The following is a 17211-nucleotide window of genomic DNA, read 5'->3' on the forward strand; positions in this document are numbered from 1 at the left end:
ATATAGCCCATACTAGGCTGGCAGAATTGCATGGGTGACTTCTCTGTATGCACAACCCCGTTTCATTTACTTCGCATCACTTTACAAGTACACTCTGGTCCTTCTACACTCTTGCTTATGAGGTACAGCGAGATTTATCAGCCACAGAGCAAGGCTGGAGGCGGTGGTGATGTGTTTGTGTGCCCCGTCTTAGGTCACCATGAGGCGGCAGTGATACTGCCTTAGCAGTGACACCGTTCATCCCTCATTCCAGGAGGCCTATGTGCAGCTGAATGTCTAACCTCCAAATGTGTACAAAACTCAGGAGTTATTTTAGTTCCTGCTTCTGAGACATGAGGCCGATGGTGATCAACAGAAATTGACCCAGGTAAGGGACACTAGCTGCTTTAAAGGCAGAAAAGGCTGCTGCAAATCGATTGAATGCAGCTGGTTTTATGAACAGGAGCCTTGGTGACACTGCTCTGGTTTCCCAATCTTACAAAGGTGCCCGCCCCGACACCTGTCCAAGCATTTCCATCAGAGTGTGTGAAAATATGACCTAGGCCTGTGTGTGTATGTATGTGTGTAAGTGGTGGCAGGTGGGAGAGGGCATGTCTTTGTGCCCCTGAAGCTGGTCCTGACCACTCTGGGGCAGCCAAGTATACAAGCTACACACCAGTGCATCAGCAAATGAGAGCATCTTGCCTTGGGAATATTTATCTGCAACCATCTGATCAGTTTGGGAACTATTGTGAGCATAGTCCTAGCATATTTCTGAGCAACCTCAGTAGGCCAGGCACAGCTGAAGGACACTCCCATTTGTCTCGAGGGTCTGACCATCCCAAGCTGCACTGAGCTTCAGACCTGCCTGAAGTTTTCTCTTCATGGAGCCTCAGCCCATGGTAGGTCAGCTCTGCTGAGAGACTGCAGATGCTTCTGTCTCCTTGGTATATACCCCAACTTCCCCTCCCTCTTCTGATCCTGGACTTCAAGGATATGCATCATCACTGAAGGCTGATCAGTTAAAAGACTTGATCCTGAGTTTCCTAAGAGCTGTATAAATTGTGAATCTCTACCTGGCTCCAGAAAGTGGCTCCTGAATACGTCAGGCAGGTCTCAGACAAGTGTACCTTCTTGGTAAGAGAGGTGAAGACAAAGCCAGATTGCTTTCACCCCTGGAAACAGTGGTCTTTCATGTCAGAGTTTGGGTTATTTAATCTTTTAGTGCCGGGTATAAAATTTTGCTGGTGTGACATCCACTGATAACAACGAACATTCCACAACTTTGAGTGCCAAGAAATTAATGCTCCAATCTGCATAATCAAATCCCCAGGTAAACATCACCATGCCTTTCTCAGTACTTTTCGCCCTGCGCATTTCCAAATCCTTACGTTTATCTGAAATTCATGAAAATGTAATGCTTAACAATTTTTACTGTGGGAGCTTTTAAGGTTAACTATGATAAACACTGACTGCATGAAATTCACTAAATTCAGAATTATCAGGTTTTCCTATATGTTTAAAATATGAAAAAATATATATATAGCCTGAAGGTTACATGCGACAAGGTACATTTCCTGAATTTACATTTCAATCACTTAGCCTGTTTCACTATAATGTTGGTTTATGTTCAGGTTTGAAAAGTTCTTTAATGTTAAAATTCTTAAAACAAACTTTAGAAGCAGAAGGCTCTGTATTTTTCATCAGTTTCCTTAATTTAGCTGAACTAGATTCTACTCAGACAAAAAGCTAGAAAGAATGAATGTAGAAGGTCACAGTGGCAGAGAACTGAATTAGCATGGTGCCTCCTCAGAGGCTTATGCTTTTCCATAGAGCTCAATGAATTAATCTGATATTGTTGGAAGGGATTGGGAAGGACAAATAATACCAAATCAAGTGAAGACAATTTTATAATTTTTTAGTCACAATTAAAACCAGACTCTGGGCTTAATCTAAATATAAACCCTGAACTAAGCTTAATCCTGAATCTAGTCTAAGAATTGCTTGTTAACTTAACAAACTCCTGTGCATCCTTCAAGGCCCATTTTATCTGTCACTACCTCCTGAAGGCTTCCTTGATATCCCAGATAAAATTACTCTTTCCTCTGAGAAACTCTGCTGGTAAATATTGCTGTTTAATTTACTATTCTGCTACACAATTGTTTGTTCATGTTATGTCTTATTATTAAATGATAAATTCTGTATCCTCAGTAGATGGTCAATGAATTTTTCTTGAAATAATGAATACAACAATATATTCTAGCTGTCTCATGAATATGATTCTAAAGCTTTGTGCCCTGGTAGTCTAAGAACTTATACTGTTTAAAATTAAAACCTATCATTACACCAAGAAAAGAAAAGCAGGTTGCAGATCAAATCTGGTTCACAGGTTTTATTGGGCTTCCTCAGTGTTATAAAATAGTTGAATCAGGAGCCAACATTTGAAAGTCAGGAGACTGCACACAAAAGTTTGCACTTCTAATTTCTTAAAATGTCTAAATCTACGGTAAAATCTAACAAGCATTTCCATATGGTCACATGTGGCGGGAGCTGGCAGCTGGGTACACAGCTTCCCTTGCTTATCCCTTTACCTGGCTGAGCCCTTTAAAGCATTTCCATTTGCAATGTTGCTTTTAGAACATTAGATTTTTCATTGTTTCAGGTGACAGGTGGTTTATGAAGAGCTATCCATGTACTCTTAAAAGCAATTAATACATATTTGGTATATGTCTAGCTTTAAGATGAGACAAAGAACAGGAAGCCAGGTGCCTTCTATTAAGTGACTTAGCTTTTGGGGTAGGGGCTTTGGGCTGGAGAGATAAGAATCCACATTCATTAAACTATATGAAACATCAGTCCCTCATCCAAGACACATGGTGTACAAACAATTCCAAGAGGGAAACCACATATGAGGTCCCATTGGAATCAGGAAGACATAAAACTACAGCAAAACCCAAACCCCAAACTAAACCAAACAACAATAAAACTAGAATGCACTTAGAAGGAGAAATAAGTCCCCCTGGTTGTCCTGACATATCTAAACAAAATATTGCAAAGCCTGCCTTCTTCATCTTAAGTGGACAGTGACCTGAGGACCATTCTCCCTCCCTTCTCTTCTTGTTCCCCTCATGGTCACTTTCTTTGTGAAGCCATCTCCTTTTATGTCCTCTGTTGCGAAGCCTTAACATTCATCCCAGAGGTTCACTCAGTGCACCCAACATTTAGTGAAGCTCACTTTATTAGAATTTTTGCACTGATAGCGTTCAGAGGCCAGTAAGTCAAGGCCTTTGTCCTTATGAAAATAAAAGCCAAAGCAAGCAAGTACAGAGTAGGAATCAACCCTCACTTCCTTATAACAGGCTATGTGTACCCTCAACAATAATGTGGACAGGAAGCACACCATGACACATAAACCAGTAAGCGTGAGTATTGCATCAAAGAGCAAAAGTAAAAAACATCCCTCAAATGATTTGGGAACGAAGAACAAACATGCAAGAAAAAAAAATATACGGTGTATTATAAAGAAACATTTAAATATAGATTGGGACCTGGTAAGCCAGGTATGTGTAGGAGATTGGGGGGCAGGGTGGTTATTCCAGGACCACTTTCAAAGCATATTGATTCAGAAACAGGACTGAAAGGATGCCTTCACATATTTGCATAGGCTGTTCCTTCTGGCTGGCATTTATACTCTCCCTTATCCACCTAATAAACTCCTATTCATTTGTTTTGAGGCACATGGACGCATTATTTCCTTTGCTAGGTTTTCTCCAGGTACCTCGTCCAATAGAGGTACCCCCTATTCCGCCCATCCCCAGCCTCCATAGACTCTCATATGCCCCTCACCGTATCACTCTATTCTTTCCATGGCACTTGCAGACTGAACTGTTGAGAAACACATTTTACCGCTGAATCCCCAAAACTAGCAAACTCTTGATGTTCCGAACTGGTTAACTGAATAAAGAGGAGTGGCAGCGGGTGGGATAAGGGTGGGTAGAAGAGCATTTTGTATGGAGGAATGACATACAAAATGGAACAGTTGAAGGAAAACCCATGTCATGCTCTGTCGAGTGAGAATGTTTCTGCTTGGCTAGAGTGGAGAATTTGTGTCAGGGAAAAAAAGAAAAATGAGGCTGTCGAGGGTAAAGCAAGTCCATAGAGGGCCTTGGATGCATTGTGAAGAGGAGAAAATCACATAGTGCCATAACCCTGAAGATTCTTTCTCGTCTCCTCTGCTGCTCTTAACTTGATTCCAAACCAATCTCTTGTGGAGCATCTCATCATTTCAAGCCCTTCCCTGCAGGAGTTGCGTGGTCTTTCAAAGTGTCCCTTCATTCTCAGAGAGGCCACTTTCTGCGCCTCAGACAAGTTAACATCCTTTGCAGGGCTCAGTGTGTAAGACAGGATCTCTGCTGCACATTCTGTGTTTTCATGCTGACAGGTGTCCATAATGAAGCCAGCATGGTCCTTCTGATCATGCCGGCCAACAGACCACTGCTGGTGGGCACTCCGCCATCTGGACCCTGACAGTCCTCAGCATCCCTGAAGCATCACCACACTGCTCCACCTGCTGTTCTGTGGGTCTACAGGGCAGGGCCTGGAGGCTGCCTCTGTGACCAGCACACAAGCAGCTCAAGGTCAGAAACTCATAAGGCAAAGCTACAACCTAGCAGTATGGGAAACCAGGTAGCTGTGCTAAACTTGTATGGCTGTCCCTGCCTCTTCTCTTCACTCCCTCATGGCTTGTGTCTTAAGAGAGGCACAGGTCAATCAACATGAAACCCTTCCATAACCAGAACTCAGACCCACTGTTCCATCCTTCACCCAATCCCTCACTCACTCACCTACTCCTCCCATATTTCTGTGCATATCATTCTAATGTCCCCTTGATGACTTCTACTTTTCATCTCACTTTATTGTCTATATTTTGAAAGTACCCAAGAGATAGATAGGTAGATCTTTTAAAAAGCAAAATGCATGCATGCTAAGTCACTGCAGTTCTGTCTGACCCTTTGTGAACCTATGGATTCTAGCCTACTAGGCTCCTCCATCCATGGGATTCTCCCAGCAAGAATCCTGGAGTGAGTTGCCACGCCCTCTTCCAGGGGATCTTCCCCACCCAGGGATTGACCCCACATCTTTTATGTCTCCTGCATTGGCAGGCAGGTTCTTTACTACCAGCTCCACATGGAAAGTCCCATAAAGGAAAATAAATACATTTTAAAATGTTTAACATGACTAGCATTTCCCAGTTTCTCTGAATGGCCAAATACCTAGAGGAGATGGCTTTGGGCTGGCTGTTTGATGGTTCAGTTCTGGGTACTTCTGTGAGGCTGTGTTCATTTTGCAATGGCAAGTTCTAAGGTAACAAAGAATATAAATGCCTAACAAAGTCTCTGCTTCTCAGAAACTAAAAATTAAGGATTAAAAATATGAGTTGGGTACCTAGGTACAAGGGATTGATACAAAAATATACATAAGTGGACAGAAAAAGGCATGGTCTTTGAATCAAGAAAATCATAGTTTTATTGTGGTTAGAAGCCTCTCCCTCAAGGGTGGTATCATCAAGATGGTGACACAAGTCATTCCTGAATTTAGTCCCTCTCACAAGAAGATCAGCTAGTAACACCAATATAGGTGAGACACACCCGTGAAAGTCCCAAAAGATGGAGGTAAGATGGAAGCTCCCCTCTAGACCACATAGATTGAGAAGGCCCTCATTAGAAGGGTAAGAGTAATGGCTATATACTGATCCCGTCACCCCTTCCCCGGAAGCACAGCAGCACACTGAGAGGCCCCCGGGGCCTGTGGTTTCTCCAGTGAGATACAAAAAGCCCAAGGTGCACAGCATTGTGAGTCACTCCCTTGGAGGCACAGTTGGGTCTCAGCCCACGGCTATCACATCGTGGGGCTGGGGAGGGAGATGCGGGGAAGGGCTAACAGTAACCAGGACTTGGGTCTTAGCACACCAAGTTCCTCTTAATGGTGGAGGAGGAGATCCCAGCCAGTGACTTGGCTCATCTGCAGAGCCTAGGTGGTGACCTCATCTGGCCAGAGTGCTTGATGCAGAATACTGTCTAGTCTGATCCCCAAACAACAAGCTGTGCTGGTCTTGAGGCCTGTTCTGCTGCACCACCAGGCAGGGAAGCAGGCTCCTACTGTTAAGAATAGCCCTCAGTTATACCTGATCAGGAAGCATAACCAGAGCACCTGGAAGGCTGAGTGCCCTACGTTCTAGCTGCACTTGCAGGGACGCCTGAGTAGAAAAGCCAGCCAATAGTTCTGTCCATCCACAGAACCAACTCAGTGGCTCTGCCTGACCAGGGAGCTCAGGGAATAGTTTTGCCTGACCTTGGTTCCCCAGGCAGTGAGAGATACCAGCTGTTCCATAGCCTTCGCCACGTTGGGAAGCAATTGTTACTATACCTCTTAACTACTGAGTATAATGCCAAACTAGGAATCCTGACAGCAAATATAAGCAACTATGGAGCCCATTCTACAGCTGCACTTGAGCAAGAACCAAACCAGCAGTTCTAGTCAACTATTCCCAATCAGTGGCACTCCTGAACTCAGGGCTCAGGCAGTGGCTTCATCCAAATAGAGACCCTGAGAGCAAGCTCCATTAGTCCAAGGATGCTACCAGCTGACCTGTCAGAATCTCAAGATGAACAGGCAGATGGACTGCCTCTGACTAAAAGTGAAAGAAAGTGTCAGTCGCTCAGTCATGTCTGACTCTTTGTGACCCCATGGTCTATCCATGGAATTCTCCAGACAAGAACACTGGAGTGGATTGCCATTTCCTTCTCCAGGGGGTCTTCCTGATCCAGGGATCAAACCCAGTTCTCCTGCATTGCAAGCAGATTCTTTACCATCTGAGCTACCAGGGAAGCCCTCTAACCAAGGGAATCTATAAAGTCTGTAAGTAGAAACTGCTTTCTTAAATATACAGATACCAATGCAAAGAGTCAAAGATCACAAAGAATCAGGTAAACATGATGCCATCAAAAGAAACTAATAAAGCTCTAAAAACTAACCTTGAAGAAATAGAGATCTATTATGTACTGCCTGACAAAACATTCTGAATAATCCTCTTAAAGAAGTTTAGTAAACTACAAGGTCACACAGGCAACTAAATAAAATTTGGAAAATAATGAATAAACAAAATGAGAAGTTTAACAAGGAAACAGAAACCATCCAAAAAAACCAAACAGAAATTCTGTAACTGAAGAATACACTGTCTAAACTGAAAAATTCAATAAATAACTTCAACAGCAGACTCAACCAAGCACAAGAATTAGAAAATAGGTCATTTTGAAATTATCCAGTCATTTGAGCAAAAACAAACAAAAAAATCAAAAGAGTATAAAAGTCTATGGGGCTTAGGGGACACACTCAAGAGAAACAATATATTCATTATGGTTAAGGACTGTTTCTGCTATAATGAACCAGTAAAATCTGGAGGAGGTGATGATATATGCAAATGCACAATCAAGAATATCAGAAGTGAGAGAGATAAAGACTTTACTGAACAAACAAAAGCTAATAACCATCACCACTAAACCTGCCTTACAAAAAAAGCTACAGGATGTTCTTCCAGAGGAAATAAAATAATGCTCACTAACATCATAAAGGTGTATGAATGGAGGTATAATACTGGTAACTGTAAGTTATATAACAGTATATACATAGACAAAGTCAGATTATCTAATATTGTGATGGTGTTGCATAGTTTACTGACAACTCTAGATTAAAACTTTTTAAAAAAAGTATGAAAAATAACCATAACTACAATAATTTATTATTGGATACACAATACAAAAATATGTGAACTTTAACACTTATAACCTAAAATGTAACACTTATAACCTAAAATGTGAGAAGGGAGAAGAAAAAGTGTAGAGTTTTATACATGCTATTGAAATTAAGCTGTTATCAGCTTAAAGTAGAATGTTATAAATATATTTTATGTAAGTCTCATGATAACTACAAAGGAAAAATCTGTAGTAGTTATACAAGATTATGATAAACAAAGCATATTGCTACAAAAGTCATTAAATCACAAATTTAATCATAAGAACAAAGGTTTTACAACACAATTAGAAAACAATTAACAAAATGGCAATAATAAATCCTCACCTACCAATAATTACTTTAAATTCAAAGGGATTAAATTCTCCAATCCAAAGACACAGAATGAAAATTTTAAAAAAAATTAATAATATGCTATTTACAAGAAACTTACCTTAGCTTTAACTACACACATACTGAAAGTGAAGGGATATAATAAGATATTTCAAGCAAATGGTAAGAAAGCAGGGTTAACTATACTTATATCAGACAAAACAGAGTTGAAACTACAAATGTCCAGAAGAGACTAAGCAGGTCATAATATAATCATAAAGGAGTCAATCAATCAACAATATATGACAATTATAAATATTTATGCACATGGTATTGAAGCATCTAAATATATGAAGCAAATACTAAAAGGAGTAAAAGGAAAAATAAACAGCAATACAGTAATAGTTGGAGACTTTAATATCTTACTTTCACCATTGGATAGGTCATCCTGCAGAGAGAATCCATATGGAAACAGTAAATGTGAATAATACTATAAACCAAACAGACCTAACAAGACACATAGAGAACATTCTATTTAACAACAAAATACACATTCTTCTCAACTGGAAAGATCAATTTCTAGGATAGATCATATGTTGGAATACAAAATGAGTCAGTAAATTTAAAACACTGATATCACACTAAATGTTTTCCAAAAGCAATGATATGAAACTAGAGACCAAAGACAGGAAAAAACAAACAAACAACAACAATAAAAAGAACTCACAAATGCATTAATTAAAATAAAAACAAAACAAAACACATTTCTGAACAACCAATGAACCAAAGAACTGAAAAGAGAAAAAAGTATCTTGAAACAAAAACGGAAACATGACATAAAAAATTATGAGATGCAGTAAAAGAAATTCTAAGAGGGAAGTTTATACTGATAAACATATACATCAGACAAAAGAAAGCTCTCAAATAAATAATTTTGTAGCTTAAGAAACTAGAAAAATAACAAATGAGGCCCAAGAGTAGCAGAAGAGGGACATAATAAAAATTAGAGGAGAAAAACAATAGAAAAGATTAACAAAAGAATAATAAAGATTATCCAGTGAAGAGCTTTTTTTTTTTTTTTAAAGGATAAATAAAACAGATCAACCCTTAGCTAGGCTAGCTAAGAAAAAAAGAGATGACTCAAGCAAATAACATCATAAACAAAAGAGGAGACATTACAACTTATACATTAGAAATGCAAAAGATCATAAGAGACTACTTTGAACAATGACATACAAACAAATAGCATTTCAATATACTAACAACTAATTATCTGAAAAATAAGCAAAAAAAAATCCCATTTACAGTAGTACTGAAAAGAATAAAATACTTAGGAATAAATCTTACCAAGGAGATGTAATATTTCTACAATGAAAACTATAAGACACTAATGAAAGAAACTGAAGATGACACAAATTAGTGGAATGCTTTCTTGAGTTCATAGATTGGAGAAATTAATATCATTAAAATGTCCATACTACTTAAGTCATATATTGATTCAATGCAGCCCTTATCAAGACTCCAGTGGCATTTTTTTTTTAAGAAATAGAAAACAAATCCTAAAATTTGTTTGGAATCACAAAAGATGCTACTTGGCAAAGGAGTCCTGAGAAAGAAGAACAGAGCTAGAAGAATAACACTTCCTGATTTAAAATTACATTATAAAGCAATGGAAATCAAAACAGTATGGTACTGGCATAAAAACAGACACACAGAGCAATGGTATAGAATCAAGAATCCTGAAATAAATTCATGCATGATATGGTCACTAATATCTGACATGGGAGCCAAAAACGCTCAATGGAGAAATGACAAGCTCTTCAATGAATGGTGATGGGAAAACTGGATATTCACATTTAAGAGAATTAAACTAAACCCCTATCATATCATTCATAAAAATTAACTCAAATGGATTAACAACTTAAATATAAGACCTGAAACTACAAAATTCCTAGAATAAATCATACAGAAAAAAAACCAAAACCCTCCTGGCCATGGGTCTTGGCAATGATTTCTTGGACATGACACCTAAAGTTTAAGCAACAAAATCAAAAATAAATAAGTGGGACTGGGTCAAACTAAAGAGCTTCTGCACCGCAAAGGAAACCATTAACAAAATAAAAAGACAAACTACAGAATGGGGGAAAATATTTGCAAGTCACATATCTGGTAAGGGGTTAGTATCTAAAGCAAAAAAGGAACTTAAATAGCTCAAAAGCAAAATATCGAAGCCAATTAAAAAGTGGGCAAAGGATATAAGTCTTTTTTCAAAGAAAATATTCAAAGAACCAACAGGTACACAGAAAGGTGCTCAACATCACTAATCATTAGTTAAATGCAAATCAAAATCATATGGGTTATCACTTTTCCCCTGTTAGAATGCATTATCAAAAAATAAGAGATAACAGTGCTATTAAGGTTGTGGAGAAAAAATAACCCTGTACACTGTTAGTAGGAATATAAATTGGTATAGCCACAATGGAGAACAGTATGGATATGATTCAAATAACTACAAACAGAACTACAATATAATCTAACCATTCCAGTTAAGGGCATACACTCAAGAGAAAGGAAATGACTATACCAAAGAAGCAATTATCTGTACACCACGTTAACTTTAGCATTATTTATAAGAGCCAAAATGGGGAAACGGCCAAAGAGGCCAAACTGTCTTCATAGATGGATAAATGGATAGAGAAAATGTGTTATATATGGTATGTATATTTTCAATTCATAAGATATATTTATATATTTTAGAGATATATTTATAAATTTATATATATATAGATATAGATAACAGAACACTATTCAGCCATAAAAATTATGAAATCTTGCCATTTATGACAATATGGATGGACCGGGAGGACATTATACTAAGTGAAATAATTTGGACAGACAGTAAAAATTGCATGATCTCACTTATACATAGAACTAAAAAAAAAAACAACTCATTGAGAGAACAGATTGGTGGGGGATGGGGAGTTGGGGAAACTGTTCTGGAGATTTAATGTATAGCATGGTGACCATAGTTAATAATACTATACTGCATATTTGAAATCTAGGAAATCTTAAAAGCCGTCATCACAAGAAAAAAAAAATCTGTACATAGTGAGAGATGTTAATTAGATTTATTGTAATGTCTGTTTTGCAATATACACATATATCAAATCATTATACTGTATACCTTAAACATATACAATGTTATATGTCAGTTATACCTCAATTAAACTAGAAGAATAAAGGCAATTAGATTGTTGCATACAAAAAAACAAACAAAAAGAAACCCACCACTCCCAACATACACAAAATTAAATTCCATTGAAATATACTGAATTAAGATTAAGCCATCAAAGCATACACTGAATACGTATTATGAATGATATTGTGGGTGGGTAAAATGCTACATTCAGCATAGCTACTACCCTCAAGGAGATTTCTATTTAGGTGAAATAAAAGTTAACATGACATCCCGAGTTATGGGGGCTCCACTGTGTGACCTCCACCATCAGTACCATGAGAGACTAGGATTCTATAACTGTATACAGGACAATGAATGAACTGCTTATACTGTGGTATAGATTACCAGTACTATGGAAGCTCCAGCAGAGAAGTTCAGTGAGGACCACCATGACTCTGGAAGGCCCCTGAATGGCAGGGGAATTAGACTGGTTCTTAGAAAGCAGGGTTCATTGCTTAAGGACAGGTGGAGAGGTGAGTGTGTTGTGTTGTGTAGTGTCCTGTCAAATAAGACTCTTGGAGAGATTTACACTTTGAAAATAAATTCAGGGAAGGAAAAATATATCAGAAGCACAAGAAGAATTTTAAAATTGTCTCATCTCATCTGAAATAATAATATAAAACAAAACACCAGCAAAAAGAAGTCAATACTCTCAGAAGTGACAGCAAATTTTTACACCATGGTTCTAAATTGTCAGATTCTCAACTATTTGTGAGAATAATCTACACTATAACATTCTTTGCTTTCTATTTTTGTCCAAAGATATGAGTATAGGATCCTTTGAAATATCAGATAAAAAGGAAAAGAAAAAAAAAAAAAAAGAAAACTGTGTTAGGCAGAAAATATGAGAATAATGTCCTATCAATATAACAATAACACAGGTGTCCAAAAGAAAGGGCAGAATACACAAGAGAGGGGAAAGTTGTGAATGCCACGAAGCAAGAGGCTTTCAGAAATGTGTAAACATGGTAGGCTCCTTACTGTGATTATACTGCAGAAGCCCTCTGATCTGACTTGATCACAAGTGGGCCGGTTAATCGAAATGTCAGAGTACAGCATCAGAAAATGATCCTCATGTCCATCTGTGTTCCATGCAAAAGGAGCACAGATGGGAAGGGAAAGGGAGCACCTAGACCCAGACCATGGACTAAATCTCCACTCTGTCCGTTACCGCTGGGTGACGGAGGCTCTTTGTGCCTAAGTGTCCCCATCTGTAAAATGGGTACAGACACAGTGCCTACCTCACAGGACTACAATGGAGAGTACACTGATGAACACTGTAAGGGTTGGAGAACAGTATTTGACATCATAAGCATTATGTGCTTGTTAAATAACATTCTTTTTTTAATAGGGCCAAGGCTGCTGCTTTTCCAGGGGTCCTGTTATTAGATCTTCCAATGTCTTTTTTGGCATCAAACACATGCTAGGTTTTGTTTTTCTTAACAGTGGAACAAGAACTTAAAACCACTTGAGAAGCAACCTGCATGCAGCGTGCCTCTACATTTAATATAACTCCTCTTCTCCCACAATTTTTTTTTGTTTTTGCATTAGACGCAAATATTATTTGATCCCACTCTTTTAGAGATACGCCTTTACATGCTTTTGAAGCATTCAACTTTGTTTTATAGAAACAGTCCTTTTTGCACCACATTTCATTGGTTTATAATGTACTTAAAATCACATAATTACCAAGACAAATGATAGTCATGTGAGAATGAGTTACAGACATAACTTATTCATAACTCAACTGGTCAGAGAAGTAAGTATTCTTGGTAGAGAGCTCCCTGCTAGTTCAATAAATTGAGAGTGTTATTTAATATGATTTGTAAGTGGCAAAGGTGAGCATTATTTAATCTGACCAGTAAGTTTGAATAAAGTTAGAGACTCCAATTCCATTAAGAATGCTACTTTTGGATTTTATTTGCTATACCAGTTTCTTAATTCATCAGAATTAAAAAAAAATTCTTTTAATATAAAGGAACTTCTTAATCTGATTTGTTACTGTCCATAGTCCGAGAGATGCTTTACTGTAAACTGGAACCATCAGAGAAGTTTATGGCCATTCTTAAGATTTAAATTTCAGGTTAGGCTTCTTTTCTTTGCTATCACCAACCTGGTTCTCTTTGTAAGTTTCCAAGAATCTGACAATTAGCCCTTAGAACTAACCCTTTTTATTCCTCCTATATCAGAATATGCTAAATAATATCCAGGTAACCCTCTCATTCTCTATTTTCAAGGGACAAAGAATTAACTATTTTTATAAATTATTTTCTTTTCCACTACTTACAATGTATCTACTAAACTCACAATGTGTTCAACAATCTTCTTTCTGTATCTCTCTTTAGGTAGCTACTTAGATTACACAGAATCATTAGGCTGTATTCAGCAGATGACAATTAATGCAGTTTTTTAAGATAGGATGAAAAATTGTACTGAACCTGTAGTCCATGGGCAGAACCTAAAACATCTATCATACTCAGGACTAGGCATACTGATGGATTTGCTGCACTCACCAGCCATGCCCTCCAACAGACTGGGCTGGACCAGCATGGTGCATAGTTCCAAAGCATCCACACAGACAGGAAACATTCAGAAGAGGCAGGGGTGGAAACCTCTCTTCAGCATATGTAAAGTAACTCTCCAGCTTTCAGAATGAATCTGGGTCATTTATTTCAATCAACAAATAATTACAGAGCTTCCACGGGTGCTATGCAAAACAAACTCAAATTGCTTCTACTTTAGCCCATGCTCCATGATACGCATTTATGCCATCAGAAAGAAAAAAAAAAAAAATCACAGGTCACATGAGGAACAGACCACCTGAAAAGCCAGCAATGATTATGATGTTCTTACATGTTAGAAGCAGGCATCCCCCTTATTATTCTACCTGCAGAACTACTAATATTGTCAGCTCATCTTTGACAAATTTCATTTAAATTAGAATGGCTCCTGGAAAGGAGATCCATTTGGGGAGAAATAGTGGTAAGGCTGCAGTCCATGGGGTCGCTAGGAGTCGGACACGACTGAGTGACTTCACTTTCACTTTTCACTTTCATGCATTGGAGAAGGAAATGGCAACCCACTCCAGTGTTCTTGCCTGGAGAATCCCAGGGACGGGGGAGCCTGGTGGGCTGCCATCTCTGGGGTCGCACAGAGTCGGACATGACTGAAGCGACTTAGCAGCAGCAGCAGCAGCAGTGTGTTGGCGGAAAACACCCAATGAATAAATACTGAGTTCTGTTGTTAGAACAAACACCATCCTCTGCTATTTGGATGCGTATTTAAGAACTTTGTGACAGCTAATGAAAACAAACCATTGTGATTCATAAGCAGGGACTAGAGATCCTTACAAGTTATTCCAGAAAAGCCTCAAGTTAAAACAGGCAAAACAGAAAAACTCATGAACGTGCAACAGCTGTTAGAAGTAATTACAATATTGGATCTTGATTATAAGAGAGCAAATGAGATACAACTTTTTACAGATCCAAGATTCTCTCTGACCAACATTTATCGTGACTCAGATCAGGAAACAGAATAGAGAGAGATGATTTTTTTCCACACAATTTGCGACCCATAAATTATGAATTAAGCACTAATAGATAAAGCAGAGAGAAAATTAAGACATGAGATCTATTTTACAACTCAGAGAGCTCTTTTCATTTGTGTGGGGGGTGGATTACATTTTGAAGAGAGGCTTTACCAAACATCTTTCTTTCTCTGACATGAACTACAATTTCTCATTATTTCCCTGAGGAGTCAGGTGAAGATGTTTGTGTCAAAGTTCAGAGGGTAAATTAGCAACACCGTCTCAACCATCTGGAAACATGCTGAACTTTCTAGATGACAGAAATGTTCTATACAAACACTGTCTAATATGGTAGCTGCTGGTCATGTGTGGCTTTTCAACACTTGCAATCTGACGAGTCTGACATAGAAACTTAAATTTAGAATTTCAATAGTGCCATTTGGCTAGTGGCTACAGTACTGGACAGGCTAGTCTAGAACATATCTCTTTCTCCTTCCCCTTAGCCAATTAGACCAGGCAGCTGGGGTTTATCCTTCACACACTGTACACTGTCCCTGTGAAACCCCACATACTCCATGCCAGCTTGGTCTCAAAAGGGCTCTGAGCGAGGCTCATTGGAGCTTGTTTGACAAATACGCACATTAAGAGGATTTTTTAAAAAAATAGGCAATGGCAAATATCAGCTTTCTAGACCCCTCTGCCAATCCATGTGTCTTCCTGCACTCAAATATATTTTCTAGCGCTTTCTCAGGGACAGCTTCAAAATGATTCAAATGGTCTGACTTTCCATGAGTTTGCCTGTTATAAAAGCAACTGAAAGAGTTCGGTGAGAACACTTAGACAAAGAGAACCTGTAAAATACTGAGGCAGAGTGGAGGAAGTCTTAGCTTGTGAGGAGGCAGGCTGCCTAGAGAGAGATATGAAAGCACAGCAAACCTTAGCTGTTTTTTTTAATTACAGAGTGTTTGAAATAAAGAAATGCTCTTTGGCCATTACATAAAACTCTGCCTTGCTCATCATGGAGTGCAAACGTACTAATACTGGTTCCCAAAGCAATCAATTATTTTCTGACTCCATTTCCCAGTTTCACTGAGTTAACCAGATGATACCTCTGATTGTTTCCTTTTACCTGTTTATTGTTTGTTGATGCATTCCTTTACGAGTCAGAAATTTAAGAGATGTTCAAATTTTAATGACACCCCTTGAGTGGGGAGAAAATGGATATTCTGAGGCAGTATGTCTTGCCCATGAAGACAGTGGTAACTCCTGAACTTAAGGCACTTCTTGTCAATAGCATTTCAGTAGCGAAGACTGTTTTCCATAAAAACACATACCTGGAGGAGGAGATCAGAAGTTGGTCTGACTCGCTGTTGGAAAAGGATGCTTAGCGTTCGATTCTGTTGTTCCAAATCAAACACTCTTGTTTTCAACTTTACACATTCCTCCCTGAGATCCTGCAAAAAACACATTGAAAGGAAAAAAAAAGTCTATAATTGAAAGATAGCTTTGCATATTATAACCATATTTCATCAGCTATTTCAAACACATTAGTAATAAATACTATTTTTAGCCTTCAAATCCCCAGAAATAAATCACACATAATGTTTTCTTCCACAGCCCATTGTCTGATAGAATTATTAAGTTCAGGAAAGCCAATATAAAACAACAACAACAACAACAAAACAGCACCTTGAAATCAGAAATGCATTAATCTAGCATGCTATTTTTAAAAATGGTAAATCTCAGCGATATAAAGTCAATTTAAGCTTCCACCTATATATTTGGCCTTTCACTGTCTTCATAAAAGCAATCATCAAGCACAAGCCACAAGGACAGTGCTGTTTTTGCAGTGAATAGAGATTTGATGAACTAAAGAAACTATCACTTTTGACGGAGCCCTTCGCTGTCATTTGTGGAAACGAGCTGAAACTCTCAATGCGGTTGCTAATCGAATCAGTGATGCATTTAGATGGAGTGAAGCAACTGTGAAGTGAAGGCTTACAAGGCCGCTTGGAACTTTCCCATCCTCTACACTAGTGGATTTTCATATCATTTGGGGGTGTTCTGGTCTTAGTGCTGGGGAAGAAGTGGAAAAACCATACCTCGGCATCCCCTTAGAGCAGCTCTTCTGAATAATAGTTAAAACATCACCGAGAACTCTCCCCCAGCTTTCATGAGGGGAGCTGAGAAAACGGAGCTTTAGGATTCTCTGGAATCCCATGGAGCTTCTTTCCAAACAAACTTACAATAAAGATACTTGTACTGACATGTCTACATCCTCCGAAGAGGTTCAAGAAAGACCAGGTAGAATAAAGCCCCAAGGCAAGGTTCTTCAAAAGCTGACCCT

General features: G+C 38.5%; 1 protein-coding gene across 11 annotated transcripts in view; it reads right to left on the minus strand.

Annotated features, from left to right (window-relative positions):
• Nucleotides 1-17211, minus strand: part of NCKAP5 (NCK-associated protein 5) — a 1206846-nt gene that overhangs the window by 205510 nt on the left and 984125 nt on the right. For all 11 annotated transcript variants that reach the window (XM_010853619.1, XM_010853624.1, XM_010853623.1 and 8 more), the window contains one exon: nt 16199-16318. In XM_010853619.1, the coding sequence (XP_010851921.1) occupies nt 16199-16318 (120 nt within the window). The remainder of the gene's footprint in view (nt 1-16198; nt 16319-17211) is intronic.

Source organism: Bison bison, unplaced genomic scaffold, assembly GCF_000754665.1.
Source record: "Bison bison bison isolate TAMUID 2011002044 unplaced genomic scaffold, Bison_UMD1.0 scf7180017864330, whole genome shotgun sequence".
Classification (NCBI taxonomy): Eukaryota; Metazoa; Chordata; class Mammalia; order Artiodactyla; family Bovidae; genus Bison; species Bison bison.